Source organism: Pelodiscus sinensis, unplaced genomic scaffold (genome assembly GCF_049634645.1).
Source record: "Pelodiscus sinensis isolate JC-2024 unplaced genomic scaffold, ASM4963464v1 ctg200, whole genome shotgun sequence".
NCBI lineage: Eukaryota > Metazoa > Chordata > Testudines > Trionychidae > Pelodiscus > Pelodiscus sinensis.
This window is the reverse complement of record NW_027465904.1, coordinates 13,725-29,035: the sequence shown is the minus strand read 5'-3', so window position 1 is coordinate 29,035 and position 15,311 is coordinate 13,725. Positions and strand designations below refer to the sequence as shown.

Genomic DNA, 15,311 nt, shown 5'->3' with positions numbered 1-15,311 from the left:
TAACTCATTAAGGGGGCTGAGATGCTTAAGCAAATGCTTTATCACGCGACGGACCTGCCTATATAATCTGACTTGTTACTGAAACCGGGGCTGGTTCCCTTGGGAGACGGGCCGCTCTCTATTGTCGTGCGCACTGTTCAATAAAGAGCTTGTGATTGGATCTTGCTGGTGTTGCCTGTCTTTGCGGTCAGACAACGAGCGGAGGCCGGCCGGGTTAAAGTCCCCGACAGAACCCAAAGGAGCAGAGAGACTTTTGCCACCAAAGCGCTAACCTCTGCACATGGCACGTGGCTCTGCACGAGCCTCGCGCTGTGTGCAGCCCCGTGGTGCAGTGTGCAGAGCCACGTGCCGTGCGCAGAGCCTGGCGCTGTGTGCAGCCCCGTGGTGCAGTGTGCAGAGCCACGTGCCGTGTGCAGAGCCTGGCGCTGTGTGCAGCCCCGTGGTGCAGTGTGCAGAGCCACGTGCCGTGTGCAGAGCCTGGCGCTGTGTGCAGCCCCGTGGTGCAGTGTGCAGAGCCTCGCACTGTGTGCAGCCCCGTGGTGCAGTGTGCAGAGCCATGTGCTGTGCGCAGAGCCTGGCGCTGTGTGCAGCCCCGTGGTGCAGTGTGCAGAGCCTCGCACTGTGTGCACACTGCACCACGGTGCTGCACACAGCGCGAGGCTCTGCACACGGCACGTGGCTCTGCACACTGCACCACGGTGCTGCTCACAGCGCGAGGCTCTGCACACGGCACGTGGCTCTGCACACTGCACCACGGGGCTGCACACAGAGCGAGGCTCTGCACACTGCACCACGGTGCTGCACACAGTGCGAGGCTCTGCTCACTGCACTGGTTTGTTTGCACCCGGCACCATGTTGTGCACTAGAGACGCTCCCGCGGTTTTCCCGCCATGGGACCTTTATAAACAGGAGCCCGGATGAGATCGGGTTCTGCTCCCTCTCCCCTCACTTGGTTCGGTTCCTTCAGCTGCCTGGTCCGACGGACGGCGGAGGGGCGAGCCGGGTAGCTGCCCAGGGCGCCAATCCATGGGGGGAGCCTGATGGCAGCTGTAAGGGGCACGCGGCGTCCCTTACAGCTGCCATCAGGAGCCGCGTGCCCAGCTCCCGCGGCGCCGGACAGCAATGCCCTTGCCCCCAGGGCCAGGCACGGGCTGGCCAGCGCAGCGCATGCACGTGCACCCTGGGGGGGGCGGGCCCGTGCATGCACCCTGCACCCGGGAGCGGCACTGCACACCCAGACCCAGGGCGCCAAAAGGGCTCGGGCCGGCCCTGCTGGCCGTAAGCAGCCTGCCGTTCCTGAGACCAGGGTGAAGGCCCAGGACCGACTGGGACGGATCGCCGTCTCCTCTCGGCTGCTCCCAGGGCGCCTCGGCCCACCACCGTGGCGAGTGCGCGGTATGGTGGAGCCCGGCTGCCTGTGCGCAGAGAACCGCCTTTGGACTCCTAGTGCTCCTCCCCTGAGGCTGCCGAGCAAACGGGCAGCAGGAACTGAGCCGAGCGCGCGGAGAGTTTGCGTTCTCCGGCGATTCCCGAGGGCGAGGTGCCTAGGAGAAGGGGCTGGAGTTTTAGGGGCCCAGTCTCCCCCATCTCAAGGGGGCCTGAGGCATCCTAGCCCAGTTCCTGTGACCAGATTACATCTGTGCTGCGCTGTGCTGGAGGAGCAATAAACCACCCTCAATTCCACTGGCTGGTGCGGTCTGTTTGTGCCATTTCGGGGTGCAGGAGACGGGGGACCCCCAACGCGCCGTCACACTGGTGTCAGGAGTGGGATGCACTGCACCCCGTGGATGGAACTTCCAGCGGCGAGCGACAAGGCACAGTAGAAGCAAGAGCCCTAGAGCCAGGCGTGCTGGAGACAGAGCGAAGCGGTTCCAGGGAATCGTGGGGCGCTGCAGCACTAGACTGGTGAGTCTGCACCGAGGGGCCCAGCGGGCAGATGGCCTACGCCCGACTCTTGAAGGCAGAGCTGGTGGGGCTGTGCAGAGAGAGGGGCTTGCCTGTGCGGAAAGCAACCAAGGCCCAGCTGATTGCCCAGCTGGAAGAGAATGACCAGCCACAGGGCCAGGATCTTGTCCCCAGGGGAAGCAGCCAGACCCCCCTGAGAGTGTGTCAGGCTCAGAGAGGGGGAGGAGCGCTGGAACCCACCGGAGAGATGAGACAGCGTCTCCCGGGAGGCCTGCAAGCCGTAGCCCATCTAGGGCAGGGGCCAGCCCAGCGGAGCTGCGGCGGCTGGAGATCCAGCTGCGGATGAAGGAATTGGAAGTACTGGACCAAGAGAAGGAGCGCCAGGACCGAGAGAGGGAGCGCCAAGATCGAGAGAGGGAGCGCCAAGATCGAGAGAGGCAGCGACAGCATGAGCTGGCCATGGCAGAGAGGAGAACCGGCGGGGCACCGGCTGCGCCAAGTGCGGATGGGCCCCAGGGTCCCAGGACTGCCAGACGCTTGGAGAGGCTCGTGGTGGCCCAACTGAAGGACGTGGGCGACATAGACGGGTTCCTCAGTGCCTTTGAGAGGGCCTGTGGACTGCAACGGGTCCCCCCAGCTGACTGGCTGCAGGAGCTCATCCCCGCACTGAACCAGGAGGCGGCCGGAGTGCTCAGTCAGCTGGAGGACCTACAGCCAGGGGATTACAACCGAGTCAAGGAGGCCCTGCTGCACAAGTTTGGGCTGACCCCCGAGATGTACAGGAAGAAGTTCCGGGGGGTACAGAAAGGGCCACGGGAGACCTATGTGGACCTGGCCTCCCGCCTGGCGCAATACTGCCGCAAGTGGGTGTCTGGAGTCGGAGCCCAGACCGCAGAGGAGCTGCTCAAGCTGGTCATGATGGAGCAGTTCTATGAAGCGTGCCCACCCAAACTGAGGCTGTGGCTCAAGGACCGGAGACCAGAGAACCCCCAGGAGGCCGGGAGACTGGCGGACGAGTTCACGGAGAGCCGGTCTGGGTGTGAACGGGAGTCCCGGAGAGAAAGGGAACTGCGCAGAGACCGGATCTCGGCTGAGCGACGGAGGGAGTCAACTACGGGGCGAGACCAAGGAACAGGTCGTCTGCGCCCCAGAGAACCAGCCAGGGCCTGGACAGAGACAGCCCAAAGCCTAACTTGCCATCGCTGTGGGCAAAAAGGCCACAAGAGGGCTCAGTGCACCAGGTCCCAGGACCGGGGACTTTCCAGGGTTAACTGGCTGGGGCGGGAGGAAGGGCAGGCTGCCCCAGAGGCAGGGGCTGGCAGGCAAACCTCAGCTCAGAGAGAGGGGAAGGATGCTCAGTGCACCTCCCCTGGGAGGTCTGATTCTCAGGAGGCGGATTTCTCCGTGCACCGGGTGGGGGCAGGGCGGCCCCTGCGGAGCGAGTGCCTCATACCCCTGGAGGTGGATGGTAGGAAGGTGACGGGCTTCTGGGACACGGGGGCGGAGGTGACTCTGGCCCGATCCGACATAGTGGCCCCAGAGCGGATACTACCCCACACCCAGCTGACCCTGAAGGGCATAGATGGGTCCCCGTTTAAGGTGCCTGTAGCCCGGGTGCATCTGAAATGGGGGGCAAAGGAAGGCCTCAAGGAAGTGGGGGTGCACCCGCACTTGCCCACCGAGGTGCTGATGGGGAATGACCTAGAGGAGTGGCCCCATGAATCCCAGCGGGCTCTAGTCACTACCCGGAGCCAGAGCCAGCGGGGGGCTGACAACGTGGGTCCAGGGAAGGACTCCTGGCAGCATCCTCAGGGTCCCATCCCAGTGGACACGGGGTCCAGCCAGGCTGGGACTCCGGACCTAGGCAGAGGTGGGGGACAGGTCCCGATCCCTGCCTCAGCAGCTGAATTCCAGGCTGAGGTGCAGGCAGACCCCTCCTTGCAGAGGCTGAGGGACCAGGCTGGCCTCCATGCAGCTCAGCCCCGGGGGAGAGGTGGCCAGGAGAGATTCCTGCGGGAGCGTGGGCTCCTGTTCCGTGAGTGGCTCCCCCCCAGGAAGGCGAGGGCATGGGGGGTCCAGCGGCAGCTGGTCGTCCCCCGAAAGTATCGCCTCAAGCTGCTGTATTTGGCCCACGATGTCCCCGTTGGGGGCCACCGGGGGATCCGGAGCACCCGGCTGAAGCTGCTCCAGCACTTCTATTGGCCGGGAATCTTTACAGCCGTGCAGCGGTACTGCCGGTCCTGTGACTCCTGCCAGAGGGGCGGGAAGGCCCAAGACAGGAGGAAAGCGGCTTGGGGGTCTCTACCCCAGATAGAGGACCCTCTGGGCTTGCTGAGAGAGCTATGGGAGGGGAAGACCTCCCTGGATGGAGCTTCGGGGGTGGAAGCCGCCCTGGCTGTCCAGAGAAGGCTCAGTGGGCTCATGGCCCCGGCCCGAGAGACCCTGGCCAGAGATCAAGGCCAGCGGAAGGGTGGGTGTGACCCCCGAGGACAGGCCTGTGCCAGTCGCCCTGGAGCGGGGCGGCGAGTGGACAGAGGGAAGCCAGCTCATGTGGGGCCTTGCCACGGCCGGCCTGAGTCAAGGGGAGCACCCATGGCCCCAGGGCGGGTTCCCACGCAGAGGACCCGAACTTCCCTAGGTCACGAGCGGAGTGACCCTGCTCAGTTCGCTCTCGGAGGGGGGAGAACTGTGACGTAGTGGGGGTACTTGCTGGGCTGTGGTGACCCCTGCTGTCTGGAGCAAGACCCAGCAGGGAAAATCTCGCTAGGCAGAGGTGAGGCCAAACTGGTTGAACCAGTGGCCAGACACCCCCCATGGAGAGGAACAAAGGAAGGTGGATGCTGCCCTGGCTGGGGGGGGCAGGGCTGCAAGGGAATTTAGTTAGTTGGTTGGTGGCTGTCTGTGAGGATGGAGGAGACAGCCTAGGGAGAGGAGCTGGAGTTTTAGGGGCCCAGTCTCCCCCATCTCAAGGGGGCCTGAGGCATCCTAGCCCAGTTCCTGTAACCAGATTACATCTGTGCTGCGCTGTGCTGGAGGAGCAATAAACCACCCTCAATTCCACTGGCTGGTGCAGTCTGTTTGTGCCATTTCGGGGTGCAGGAGACGGGGGACCCCAACGCGCCGTCACACGGGCATTTTCAGCAAATCCGGGGTAGGGCGGCCTGGGGGCTGGACCAGTTGCGGCGGGCGGGGGTTAGTGTTCGGCTGGCTGGGGGAGAGGAGGCGCTGGGGCTCTGGGCCCCCTGTGACGGCGCATCGGGGGCCCCGATCCTGCGCCCCATCTGCAGCCGGATGTGACTCTCCGCCCGGCCGTCGAGTAGAAGGTTTATCGCTGCTCCGAGATCCAGCAGTGCAGGCTCCATGTTGCCGCCGGAGCCAAGGCAGAGCCTCAGACCCCTTGGGGGGAGGGGTTCACAGGTCCCTGAACCCTCCCATACTCTCAGATCCCAGACCTGCCCCCAGCCAGGGGCCGTCCCCTCCCCCCTTTGTCTCCCCCGGGAAGAGCCTTGTTCCCTGCCCAGGCTGGGACGGGGTGTCTGGGCCAATCCCCATGTGGGGGAGTCTGTGGGAATCGCACAGCCCAGCGCAGGGGGACCCGGGTACAGAGCAGACCCCCCCCCCCCCCGGCCCAGTGAGTCCGTGGGAATCGCACAGCCCAGCGCAGGGGACCCGGGCACAGAGCAGACCCCCCCCCACTACGTCACCCCCCCCCTCCCAAAGCAGACCGCGCTGGATGCTCCTGGTCCCCGTCACAACAAGTGAGCGACGCTGGGTCCCTGGGACCCAATAACCCTTCTCTTCTACCTGCCGCCGGAGAGTCCCGCCTGGCGTAGGGTCGGGGACCCCACACCCTGTGACACCAGGTGTCCGCCTGTGCCGTAGTGGGGGGAACCTGCTAACTCTCTGGCTGCTGCCTGTGGCACCACCGAGCAGACAAGCGATGAGTCACTATGCAAAGAGGGGATCCCAACTGGTTTGGCCAGCTGACCCCCATGGAGAGGGACAAAGGAAGGGGGATGCTGCCCTGGCTGGGGGGCAGGGCTGGAGGAGAGTGAGTGAGTTCCTGGCTGGAAAGCAGGGGAGCAGGAACTGGGGAGGGGGCTGGGATCCCCCCTTCTCAAGGGGGGCACTGAGGCCTCTTAGCCCCAGTTCCTGGAACCAGATTACATCTGTGCTGCGCTGTGCTGGAGGAGCAATAAACCACCCTCAATTCCACTGGCTGGTGGAGTCTGTTTGTGCCATTTCGAGGTGCAGGAGACGGGGGACCCCCACCGCGCCGTCACACCGCCCCGCAGTGCCAGCTGTGACCCACGTTGCCCTGTGGGCCCTGGGCCCGGCCCCGGCTCACCACAGGCCAGCTCGTCCTCGCCCTGGGGGCAGTCCAGCGCGCCGTCGCACACCCGCGAGGCGTTGACGCACATGCGGTTGTTGCACACGAAGAGCCCCGGGCAGGGCGGGATCTCGGTGGAGCCTGCGGGGCAGGAAGGGGCGTCAGGTGCGGGGCAGGACCTTGCTGGCTAGGCGAGGGGCCAGGCGGGGGCTGCCCCTACGTGGGCCAGGCAGGCCTGCAGAGCACCCTTCGGGGGGCCGGGGGAACAGGGGGCCACAGTCTAGGCTCCGGGGAGGGTGGGAAAGCGAGGAGCAAGGGGGGGGAGGAAACGCTGGGGGGCGAGAGGACGCCGGGGCAGCGAGGGGAGGCCGAGAGCGGGGTCTCACCGCACAGGTCGGCACTCTGGTCGGAGAGGTCACGGCGGTGCGGCGGGAGGGGGGGAGGGGCGGCCGGGGGGCGGCAGGAGGGGGCACGGATGGTGGGCGGAGTCTCACCGCAGACATCCGTGCTCACGGTGGAGAGGTCGCGGCGGTGCGCGGGAGGGGGAGGGGTGCTGCGGGGGGAGGGGCGCGGGGGCGGGGTCTCACCGCACAGGTCGGCGCTCTCGTCCGACAGGTTGCGGCGGGAGGGGGAGGGGCGCGGGGGCGGGGTCTCACCGCACAGGTCGGCGCTCTCGTCCGACAGGTCGCGGCGGGAGGGGGAGGGGCGCGGGGGCGGGGTCTCACCGCACAGGTCGGCGCTCTCGTCCGACAGGTCGCGGCGGGAGGGGGAGGGGCGTGGGGGCGGGGTCTCACCGCACAGGTCGGCGCTCTCATCCGACAGGTCGTGGCGGGAGGGGGAGGGGTGCCGCGGGGGGAGGGGCGCGGGGGCAGGGTCTCACCGCACAGGTCGGCGCTCTCGTCCGACAGGTCGCGGCGGGAGGGGGAGGGGCGCGGGGGCAGGGTCTCACCGCACAGGTCGGCGCTCTCGTCCGACAGGTCGCGGCGGGAGGGGGAGGGGCGCGGGGGCGGGGTCTCACCGCACAGGTCGGCGCTCTCGTCCGACAGGTCGCGGCGGGAGGGGGAGGGGCGCGGGGGCGGGGTCTCACCGCACAGGTCGGCGCTCTCGTCCGACAGGTCGCGGCGGGAGGGGGAGGGGCGCGGGGGCGGGGTCTCACCGCACAGGTCGGCGCTCTCGTCCGACAGGTCGCGGCGGGAGGGGGAGGGGTGCCGCAGGGGGAGGGGCGCGGGGGCAGGATCTCACCGCACAGGTCGGCGCTCTCGTCCGACAGGTCGCGGCGGGAGGGGGAGGGGCGCGGGGGCAGGGTCTCACCGCACAGGTCGGCGCTCTCGTCCGACAGGTCGCGGCGGGAGGGGGAGGGGCGCGGGGGCAGGGTCTCACCGCACAGGTCGGCGCTCTCGTCCGACAGGTCGCGGCAGGAGGGGGAGGGGTGCCGCGGGGGGAGGGGTGCGGGGGCGGGGTCTCACCGCACAGGTCGGCGCTCTCGTCCGACAGGTCGCGGCGGGAGGGGGAGGGGTGCGGGGGCGGGGTCTCACCGCACAGGTCGGCGCTCTCGTCCGACAGGTCGCGGCAGGAGGGGGAGGGGTGCCGCGGGGGGAGGGGTGCGGGGGCGGGGTCTCACCGCACAGGTCGGCGCTCTCGTCCGACAGGTCGCGGCGGGAGGGGGAGGGGCGCGGGGGCGGGGTCTCACCGCACAGGTCGGCGCTCTCGTCCGACAGGTCGCGGCGGGAGGGGGAGGGGCGCGGGGGCGGGGTCTCACCGCACAGGTCGGCGCTCTCGTCCGACAGGTCGCGGCGGGAGGGGGAGGGGCGCGGGGGCGGGGTCTCACCGCACAGGTCGGCGCTCTCGTCCGACAGGTCGCGGCAGTGCGGGACGCCGTCGCACAGGTGGGCGTAGGGGACGCACTCGGTGCTCCCGGCACACGGGTGCTGGCCCAGGCCGCAGGTGCGGTTGCAGTTCAGCTCGTCGCTGGCGTCCAGGCAGTCGGCCTCGTCGTCGCACACCCAGCCCCGCGGCGCACACTCCCCGCTGCTGCACTGGAACTCGTAGCGGCCACATGGGGGCGCTGCAGGGGGCAGACCGAGCCCTCAGGCGCCTGTGGGGACCCCGGGGACAGCCCCTGGGCACTACAGCTCCCACACCCCAATCCCAGCAGGGGGCGCTGTGGGGAGGAGGGACTGTGGGGCGGGGTGAGAGCTGTACCCAGAGCTCCCAGCAGGGGGCGCTGTGGGAAGGGGTAGGGCTGTGGGAAGGGGTGGGGCTGTGGGGAGGAGTGAGAGCTGTACCCAGAGCTCCCAGCAGGGGGCGCTGTGGGAAGGGGTGGGGCTGTGGGGAGGGGTGTGAGCTGTACCCAGAGCTCCCAGCAGGAGGCGCTGTGGGAAGGGGTGGGGCTGTGGGGAGGGGTGAGAGCTGTACCCAGAGCTCCCAGCAGGGGGCGCTGTGGGAAGGGGTGGGGCTGTGGGGAGGGGTGTGAGCTGTACCCAGAGCTCCCAGCAGGAGGCGCTGTGGGAAGGGGTGGGGCTGTGGGGAGGGGTGAGAGCTGTACCCAGAGCTCCCAGCAGGGGGCGCTGTGGGAAGGGGTGGAGCTGTGGGGAGGGGTGAGAGCTGTTCCCAGAGCTCCCAGCAGGGGGCGCTGTGGGAAGGGGTGGGGCTGTGGGGAGGGGTGAGAGCTGTTCCCAGAGCTCCCAGCAGGGGGCGCTGTGGGGAGGCGGGACTGTGGGGCGGGGTGTGAGCTGTTCCCAGTGCTCCCAGCAGGGGGCGCTGTGGGAAGGGGTGGAGCTGTGGGGAGAGGTGTGAGCTGTACCCAGAGCTCCCAGCAGGGGGCGCTGTGGGAAGGGGTGGAGCTGTGGGGAGGGGTGAGAGCTGTACCCAGAGCTCTCAGCAGGGGGCGCTGTGGGAAGGGGTGGGGCTGTGGGGAGGGGTGAGAGCTGTACCCAGAGCTCCCAGCAGGGGGCGCTGTGGGAAGGGGTGGGGCTGTGGGGAGGGGTGAGAGCTGTACCCAGAGCTCCCAGCAGGGGGCGCTGTGGGAAGGGGTGGGGCTGTGGGGAGGGGTGAGAGCTGTACCCAGAGCTCCCAGCAGGGGGCGCTGTGGGAAGGGGTGGGGCTGTGGGGAGGGGTGAGAGCTGTACCCAGAGCTCCCAGCAGGGGGCGCTGTGGGAAGGGGTGGAGCTGTGGGGAGGGGTGAGAGCTGTTCCCAGAGCTCCCAGCAGGGGGCGCTGTGGGAAGGGGTGGAGCTGTGGGGAGGGGTGAGAGCTGTACCCAGAGCTCCCAGCAGGGGGCGCTGTGGGAAGGGGTGGGGCTGTGGGAACAGGAGGTTGTCACATTATTGGATTTCATAGTGAGCAGCCAGATCACTGCTGTGCCCACGGGGGGGGGGGGGGCAAAGTCTTTCCAAAGGGGGCCATGTGAGGTGTCCAATGAAAGCTCGTGTCCCACTGATTCTGCGTGTGCCCCTCGTGTGCCTGTGTGAGGTCTGTGGGGGGCTACGATAGCGGCTCTGGGCTGGTGCTGGGAGCAGGGCGGCCCTAGACGAGCTGCCAGCCAGTGGCGCCCTAGGCAAACCAGGCAATCAGCGCCCCCCCCAAGCCCTCAATGCTATTGCGCCACCATTTGGCGCCCCATTGAACTTGGCGCCCTAGGGAACTGCCCAGTTCGCCTGTATGGCCGGGCCGCCCCGGCTGGGAGAGCTCTGCCTAACGCAGCAGGGGCCTGGCCTGAGGAAGGCTCGGTCAGTGACTGTGCTCACTAGCACGGCCGCGGGGACGCTGGCTCTCAGCGAGGCCGACGCACCGAGGGAGGCGTCTGGAAACTGGCCGGTGCCCCGTGGCTGCTCCAGCCTGGGAGACGCCGGGATGGACATAAAGTGCCAGGGGGCGTCTCCATCGTGTCTCCAGTCTTGCTGCTGATCCCGGATGCAGCCGTGCGAGGGACAGAGCCGGGGAGGAGGCCGACCCGTCCCGGCACAGGATGGAACCGGAGACGGCTACGCTGGCCCTTGGGAACATCCCCGCTAGAGCCGGCAGCAAGACCTTAGTGACTGGCGCTGGGACGTGTTCCCCTGAGCAGCCTCACTCGCCGCCTTTGCTCTCTTCTCTTAATAAACCTTCAGGTGCTAAAGGACGGGCCCAGCGTGCGCCTGTGGGTACGATCCAGGGTCTGTCTACACTAGCCCCCCAGGTCGAACTAGGGGGGTTAACGTCGGCATTCGAGGTTGCAAAACAAGCCCGGGATTTGAATTTCCCAGGCTTCATTTGCATGTTGCCGGGCGCCGCCATTTTTAAATCCCCGTTAGTTCGGACTCCGTGCCCGCGGCTACACGCGGCTACACGCGGCACGGACTAGGTGTTCGGATTAGGCTTCCTATGCTGAACTATCTGTACTCCTCGTGGACAGGGAGAGGGAACTGGGGGCGCAGTGGGACTGGTGGGCTCTGTGGAGAGGGGCTGTGGGACTGGGGGGGGCTCTGTGGGAACAGGGGGACTGTGGGAATGGGGGGCGCTGTGGGGAGGGGGAGGGGCTGTGGGAACTGGGGGCGCTGTGGGGAGGGGCTGTGGGAATGGGGGGCTCTCTGGGAACAGGGGGACTGTGGGAATGGGGGGCGCTGTGGGGAGGGAGAGGGGCTGTGGGAACTGGGGGCGCTGTGGGGAGGGGCTGTGGGACCGGGGGGCTCTGTGGGAACAGGGGGACTGTGGGAATGGGGGGCGCTGTGGGGAGGGGGAGGGGCTGCGGGAACTGGGGGCGCTGTGGGGAGGGGCTGTGGGGCCGGGGGCTCTGTGGGAACAGAGGTGCGAGGGGAACAAGGGTGCTGTGGGGAGGGGCTGTGGGAACTGGGGACACTGTGGGGAGGGGCTGTGGGGCCGGGGGCTCTGTGGGAACAGGGGTGCGAGGGGAACAGGGGCGCTGTGGGGAGGGGCTGTGGGACTGGGGGGCGCTGTGGGAACATGGGTGCGAGGGGAACAGGGGCGCTGTGGGGAGAGGCTGTGGGACCGGGGGGCGCTGTGGGAACAGGGGTGCGAGGGGAACAGGGGTGCTGTGGGGAGGGGCTGTGGGACCGGGGGGCGCTGTGGGAACAGGGGTGCAAGGGGAACAGGGGCACTGTGGGGAGGGGTTGTGGGACTGGGGGGCGCTGTGGGAACAGGGGTGCGAGGGGAACAGGGGTGCTGTGGGGAGGGGCTGTGGGACCGGGGGGCGCTGTGGGAACAGGGGTGCAAGGGGAACAGGGGCACTGTGGGGAGGGGTTGTGGGACTGGGGGGCGCTGTGGGAACAGGGGTGCGAGGGGAACAGGGGCGCTGTGGGAACAGGGGTGTGAGGGGAACAGGGGTGCTGTGGGGAGGGGCTGTGGGGTCGGGGGGCGCTGTGGGAACAGGGGTGCGAGGGGAACAGGGGCGCTGTGGGGAGGGGCTGTGGGGCGCTGTGGGAACAGGGGCGCTGTGGGGAGGGGCTGTGGAGCCGGGGGGCGCTGTGGGAACAGCGGTGCGAGGGGCACAGGGGCGCTGTGGGGAGGGGCTGTGGGGCCGGGGGCGCTGTGGGAACAGGGGTGCGAGGGGCACAGGGGCGCTGTGGGGAGGGGCTGTGGGGCCGGGGGCGCTGTGGGAACAGGGGTGCGAGGGGAACAGGGGCGCTGTGGGGAGGGGCTGTGGGGCGCTGTGGGAACAGGGGCGCTGTGGGGAGGGGCTGTGGGGCGCTGTGGGAACAGGGGCGCTGTGGGGAGGGGCTGTGGGGCCGGGGGCGCTGTGGGAACAGGGGTGCGAGGGGAACAGGGGCGCTGTGGGGAGGGGCTGTGGGGCGCTGTGGGAACAGGGGCGCTGTGGGGAGGGGCTGTGGAGCCGGGGGGCGCTGTGGGAACAGCGGTGCGAGGGGCACAGGGGCGCTGTGGGGAGGGGCTGTGGGGCCGGGGGCGCTGTGGGAACAGGGGTGCGAGGGGCACAGGGGCGCTGTGGGGAGGGGCTGTGGGGCCGGGGGCGCTGTGGGAACAGGGGTGCGAGGGGCACAGGGGCGCTGTGGGGAGGGGCTGTGGGGCCGGGGGGCGCTGTGGGGAGGGGACAGGGGTGCGAGGGGAACAGGGGCGCTGTGGGGAGGGGCTGTGGGACTGGGGGGCGCTGTGGGAACAGGGGTGCAAGGGGAACAGGGGCGCTGTGGGGAGGGGCTGTGGGGCCGGGGGCGCTGTGGGGAGGGGACAGGGGTGCGAGGGGAACAGGGGCGCTGTGGGGAGGGGCTGTGGGGCCGGGGGCGCTGTGGGAACAGGGGTGCGAGGGGAACAGGGGCGCTGTGGGGAGGGGCTGTGGGGCCGGGGGCGTTGTGGGAACAGGGGTGCGAGGGGCACAGGGGCGCTGTGGGGAGGGGCTGTGGGGCCGGGGGCGCTGTGGGGAGGGGACAGGGGTGCGAGGGGAACAGGGGCGCTGTGGGGAGGGGCTGTGGGACTGGGGGGCGCTGTGGGAACATGGGTGCGAGGGGAACAGGGGCGCTGTGGGGAGGGGCTGTGGGACCGGGGGGCGCTGTGGGAACAGGGGTGCAAGGGGAACAGGGGCGCTGTGGGGAGGGGCTGTGGGACCGGGGGGCGCTGTGGGAACAGGGGTGCGAGGGGAACAGGGGCGCTATGGGGAGGGGCTGTGGGGTCGGGGGGCGCTGTGGGAACAGGGGTGCGAGGGGAACAGGGGCGCTGTGGGAATAGGGGTGCGAGGGGCACAGGGGCGCTGTGGGGAGGGGCCGGGGGGCGCTGTGGGAACAGGGGTGCGAGGGGAACAGGGGTGCTGTGGGGAGGGGCTGTGGGGCCGGGGGCGCTGTGGGAACAGGGGTGCGAGGGGAACAGGGGCGCTATGGGGAGGGGCTGTGGGGTCGGGGGGCGCTGTGGGAACAGGGGTGCGAGGGGAACAGGGGCGCTGTGGGAATAGGGGTGCGAGGGGCACAGGGGCGCTGTGGGGAGGGGCCGGGGGGCGCTGTGGGAACAGGGGTGCGAGGGGCACAGGGGTGCTGTGGGGAGGGGCTGTGGGGCCGGGGGCGCTGTGGGAACAGGGGTGCGAGGGGCACAGGGGCGCTGTGGGGAGGGGCTGTGGGGCCGGGGGCGCTGTGGGAACAGGGGCGCGAGGGGAACAGGGGCGCTGTGGGGAGGGGCTGTGGGGCCGGGGGGCGCTGTGGGGACAGGGGTGCGAGGGGAACAGGGGCGCTCTGGGGAGGGGCCGGGGGGCGCTGTGGGAACAGGGGTGCGAGGGGCACAGGGGCGCTGTGGGGAGGGGCTGTGGGGCCGGGGGCGCTGTGGGGAGGGGCTGTGGGGCCGGGGGGCGCTGTGGGGACAGGGGTGCGAGGGGCACAGGGGCGCTGTGGGGAGGGGCCGGGGGCGCTGTGGGAACAGGGCTGCGAGGGGAACAGGGGCGCTGTGGGGAGGGGCTGTGGGGCCGGGGGGCGCTGTGGGAACAGGGGTGCGAGGGGCACAGGGGCGCTGTGGGGAGGGGCTGTGGGACCGGGGGGCGCTGTGGGGAGGGGCCGGGGGGCTCTGTGGGAACAGCGGTGCGAGGGGAACAGGGGCGCTGTGGGGAGGGGCTGTGGGGCGCTGTGGGAACAGGGGTGCGAGGGGAACAGGGGCGCTGTGGGTGGGGCTGTGGGGCCGGGGGCACTGTGGGGAGGGGCCGGGGGGCGCTGTGGGAACAGGGGTGCGAGGGGAACAGGGGCGCTGTGGGGAGGGGCTGTGGGGCGCTGTGGGAACAGGGGTGCGAGGGGAACAGGGGCGCTGTGGGTGGGGCTGTGGGGCCGGGGGCGCTGTGGGGAGGGGCCGGGGGGCTCTGTGGGAACAGGGGTGCGAGGGCAACAGGGGCGCTGTGGGGAGGGGCTGTGGGGCGCTGTGGGAACAGGGGTGCGAGGGGAACAGGGGCGCTGTGGGTGGGGCTGTGGGGCCGGGGGCACTGTGGGGAGGGGCCGGGGGGCGCTGTGGGAACAGGGGTGCGAGGGGCACAGGGGCGCTGTGGGGAGGGGCTGTGGGGCCGGGGGCGCTGTGGGGAGGGGCTGTGGGGCCGGGGGGCGCTGTGGGAACAGGGGCGCTGTGCCCCACGGGCGCTGCCCGGCCAGAGCGCGGAAGCCGCTGCGCCCCCCCAGCCCGGTTCACTCACCCCCAGTGTGGCTGACGGGCGGCAGGCGAGTCGCGGGCAGCGCCGGGGGCAGGGTGTGGGGCAGGGTGTGGGGCCGGGCCGTGGGGCACCGGGCTGGGCTCTCGTCGGAGCCGTCCCCGCAGTCCCAGGCGCCGTCACACACTCGCGTCCGGCTCACGCACGCTCCGTCCGCGCAGGGCAGCTGCCCCGGGCCACAGGTCACCTGGCCTGCAGGGGCGAGAGTCCGGAGAGGGGCTGCCCCACGGCCCGCCCCCCACGCTGCCGCCCAGCCGAGGGCAGCTCCCGGCGCAGGCGTGGGGTGGGGCAGGCGCACTAGCCGGTGGATGGGCTGGCTGCTGCCCACACTCCGGGCTCCCCGGCCGTCAGCCTGCCCCCTCCCCAGCACAGCCTGCGCTCCAGGGCTGCCCAGCGGGCCCGGCTGCCTCCGAGGGGACCAGGGGGCAGCCCAGGCAGGAGGGGCTGGGGGGGCAGACGTGGCGAGGGGCAGCCCAGACAGGAGGGGCCGGGGGGGGGCAGACGTGGCGAGGGGCAGCCCAGGCAGGAGGGGTCAGGGGGGCTAGGAGGGGCCAGGCCCGGCACGGGGGCTGCCCAGGCAGGAGGGGCCGGGGGGCAGACGTGGCGAGGGGCAGCCCAGGCAGGAGGGGCCGGGGGGCCTAGGAGGGGCCAGGCCCGGCGCGGGGGCTGCCCAGGCAGGAGGGGCTGGGGGGGCAGACGTGGCAAGGGGCAGCCCAGACAGGAGGGGCCGGGGGGGGCAGACGTGGCGAGGGGCAGCCCAGGCAGGAGGGGCCGGGGGGCCTAGGAGGGGCCAGGCCCGGCGCGGGGGCTGCCCAGGCAGGAGGGGCTCAGGGGGGCAGACGTGGCGAGGGGCAGCCCAGGCAGGAGGGGTCGGGGGGGCTAGGAGGGGCCAGGCCCGGCGCGGGGGCTGCCCAGGCAGGAGGGCCGGGGGGGCAGACGTGGCGAGGGGCAGCCCAGGCAG

The 15,311-nt window shown here is 70.3% G+C and overlaps 1 protein-coding gene across 1 annotated transcript in view; it reads right to left on the bottom strand.

Moving 5' to 3' along the window:
* The window catches only part of LOC102446201 (SCO-spondin-like), a gene marked incomplete at its 5' end in the record, with an annotated part of 121,166 nt that overhangs the window by 92,137 nt on the left and 13,718 nt on the right, over window positions 1-15,311 (bottom strand). Inside the window, 3 exon segments of the mRNA XM_075916335.1 lie at window positions 6,254-6,376; window positions 8,064-8,300; window positions 14,336-14,542. Coding sequence (XP_075772450.1) covers window positions 6,254-6,376; window positions 8,064-8,300; window positions 14,336-14,542 — 567 coding nt within the window.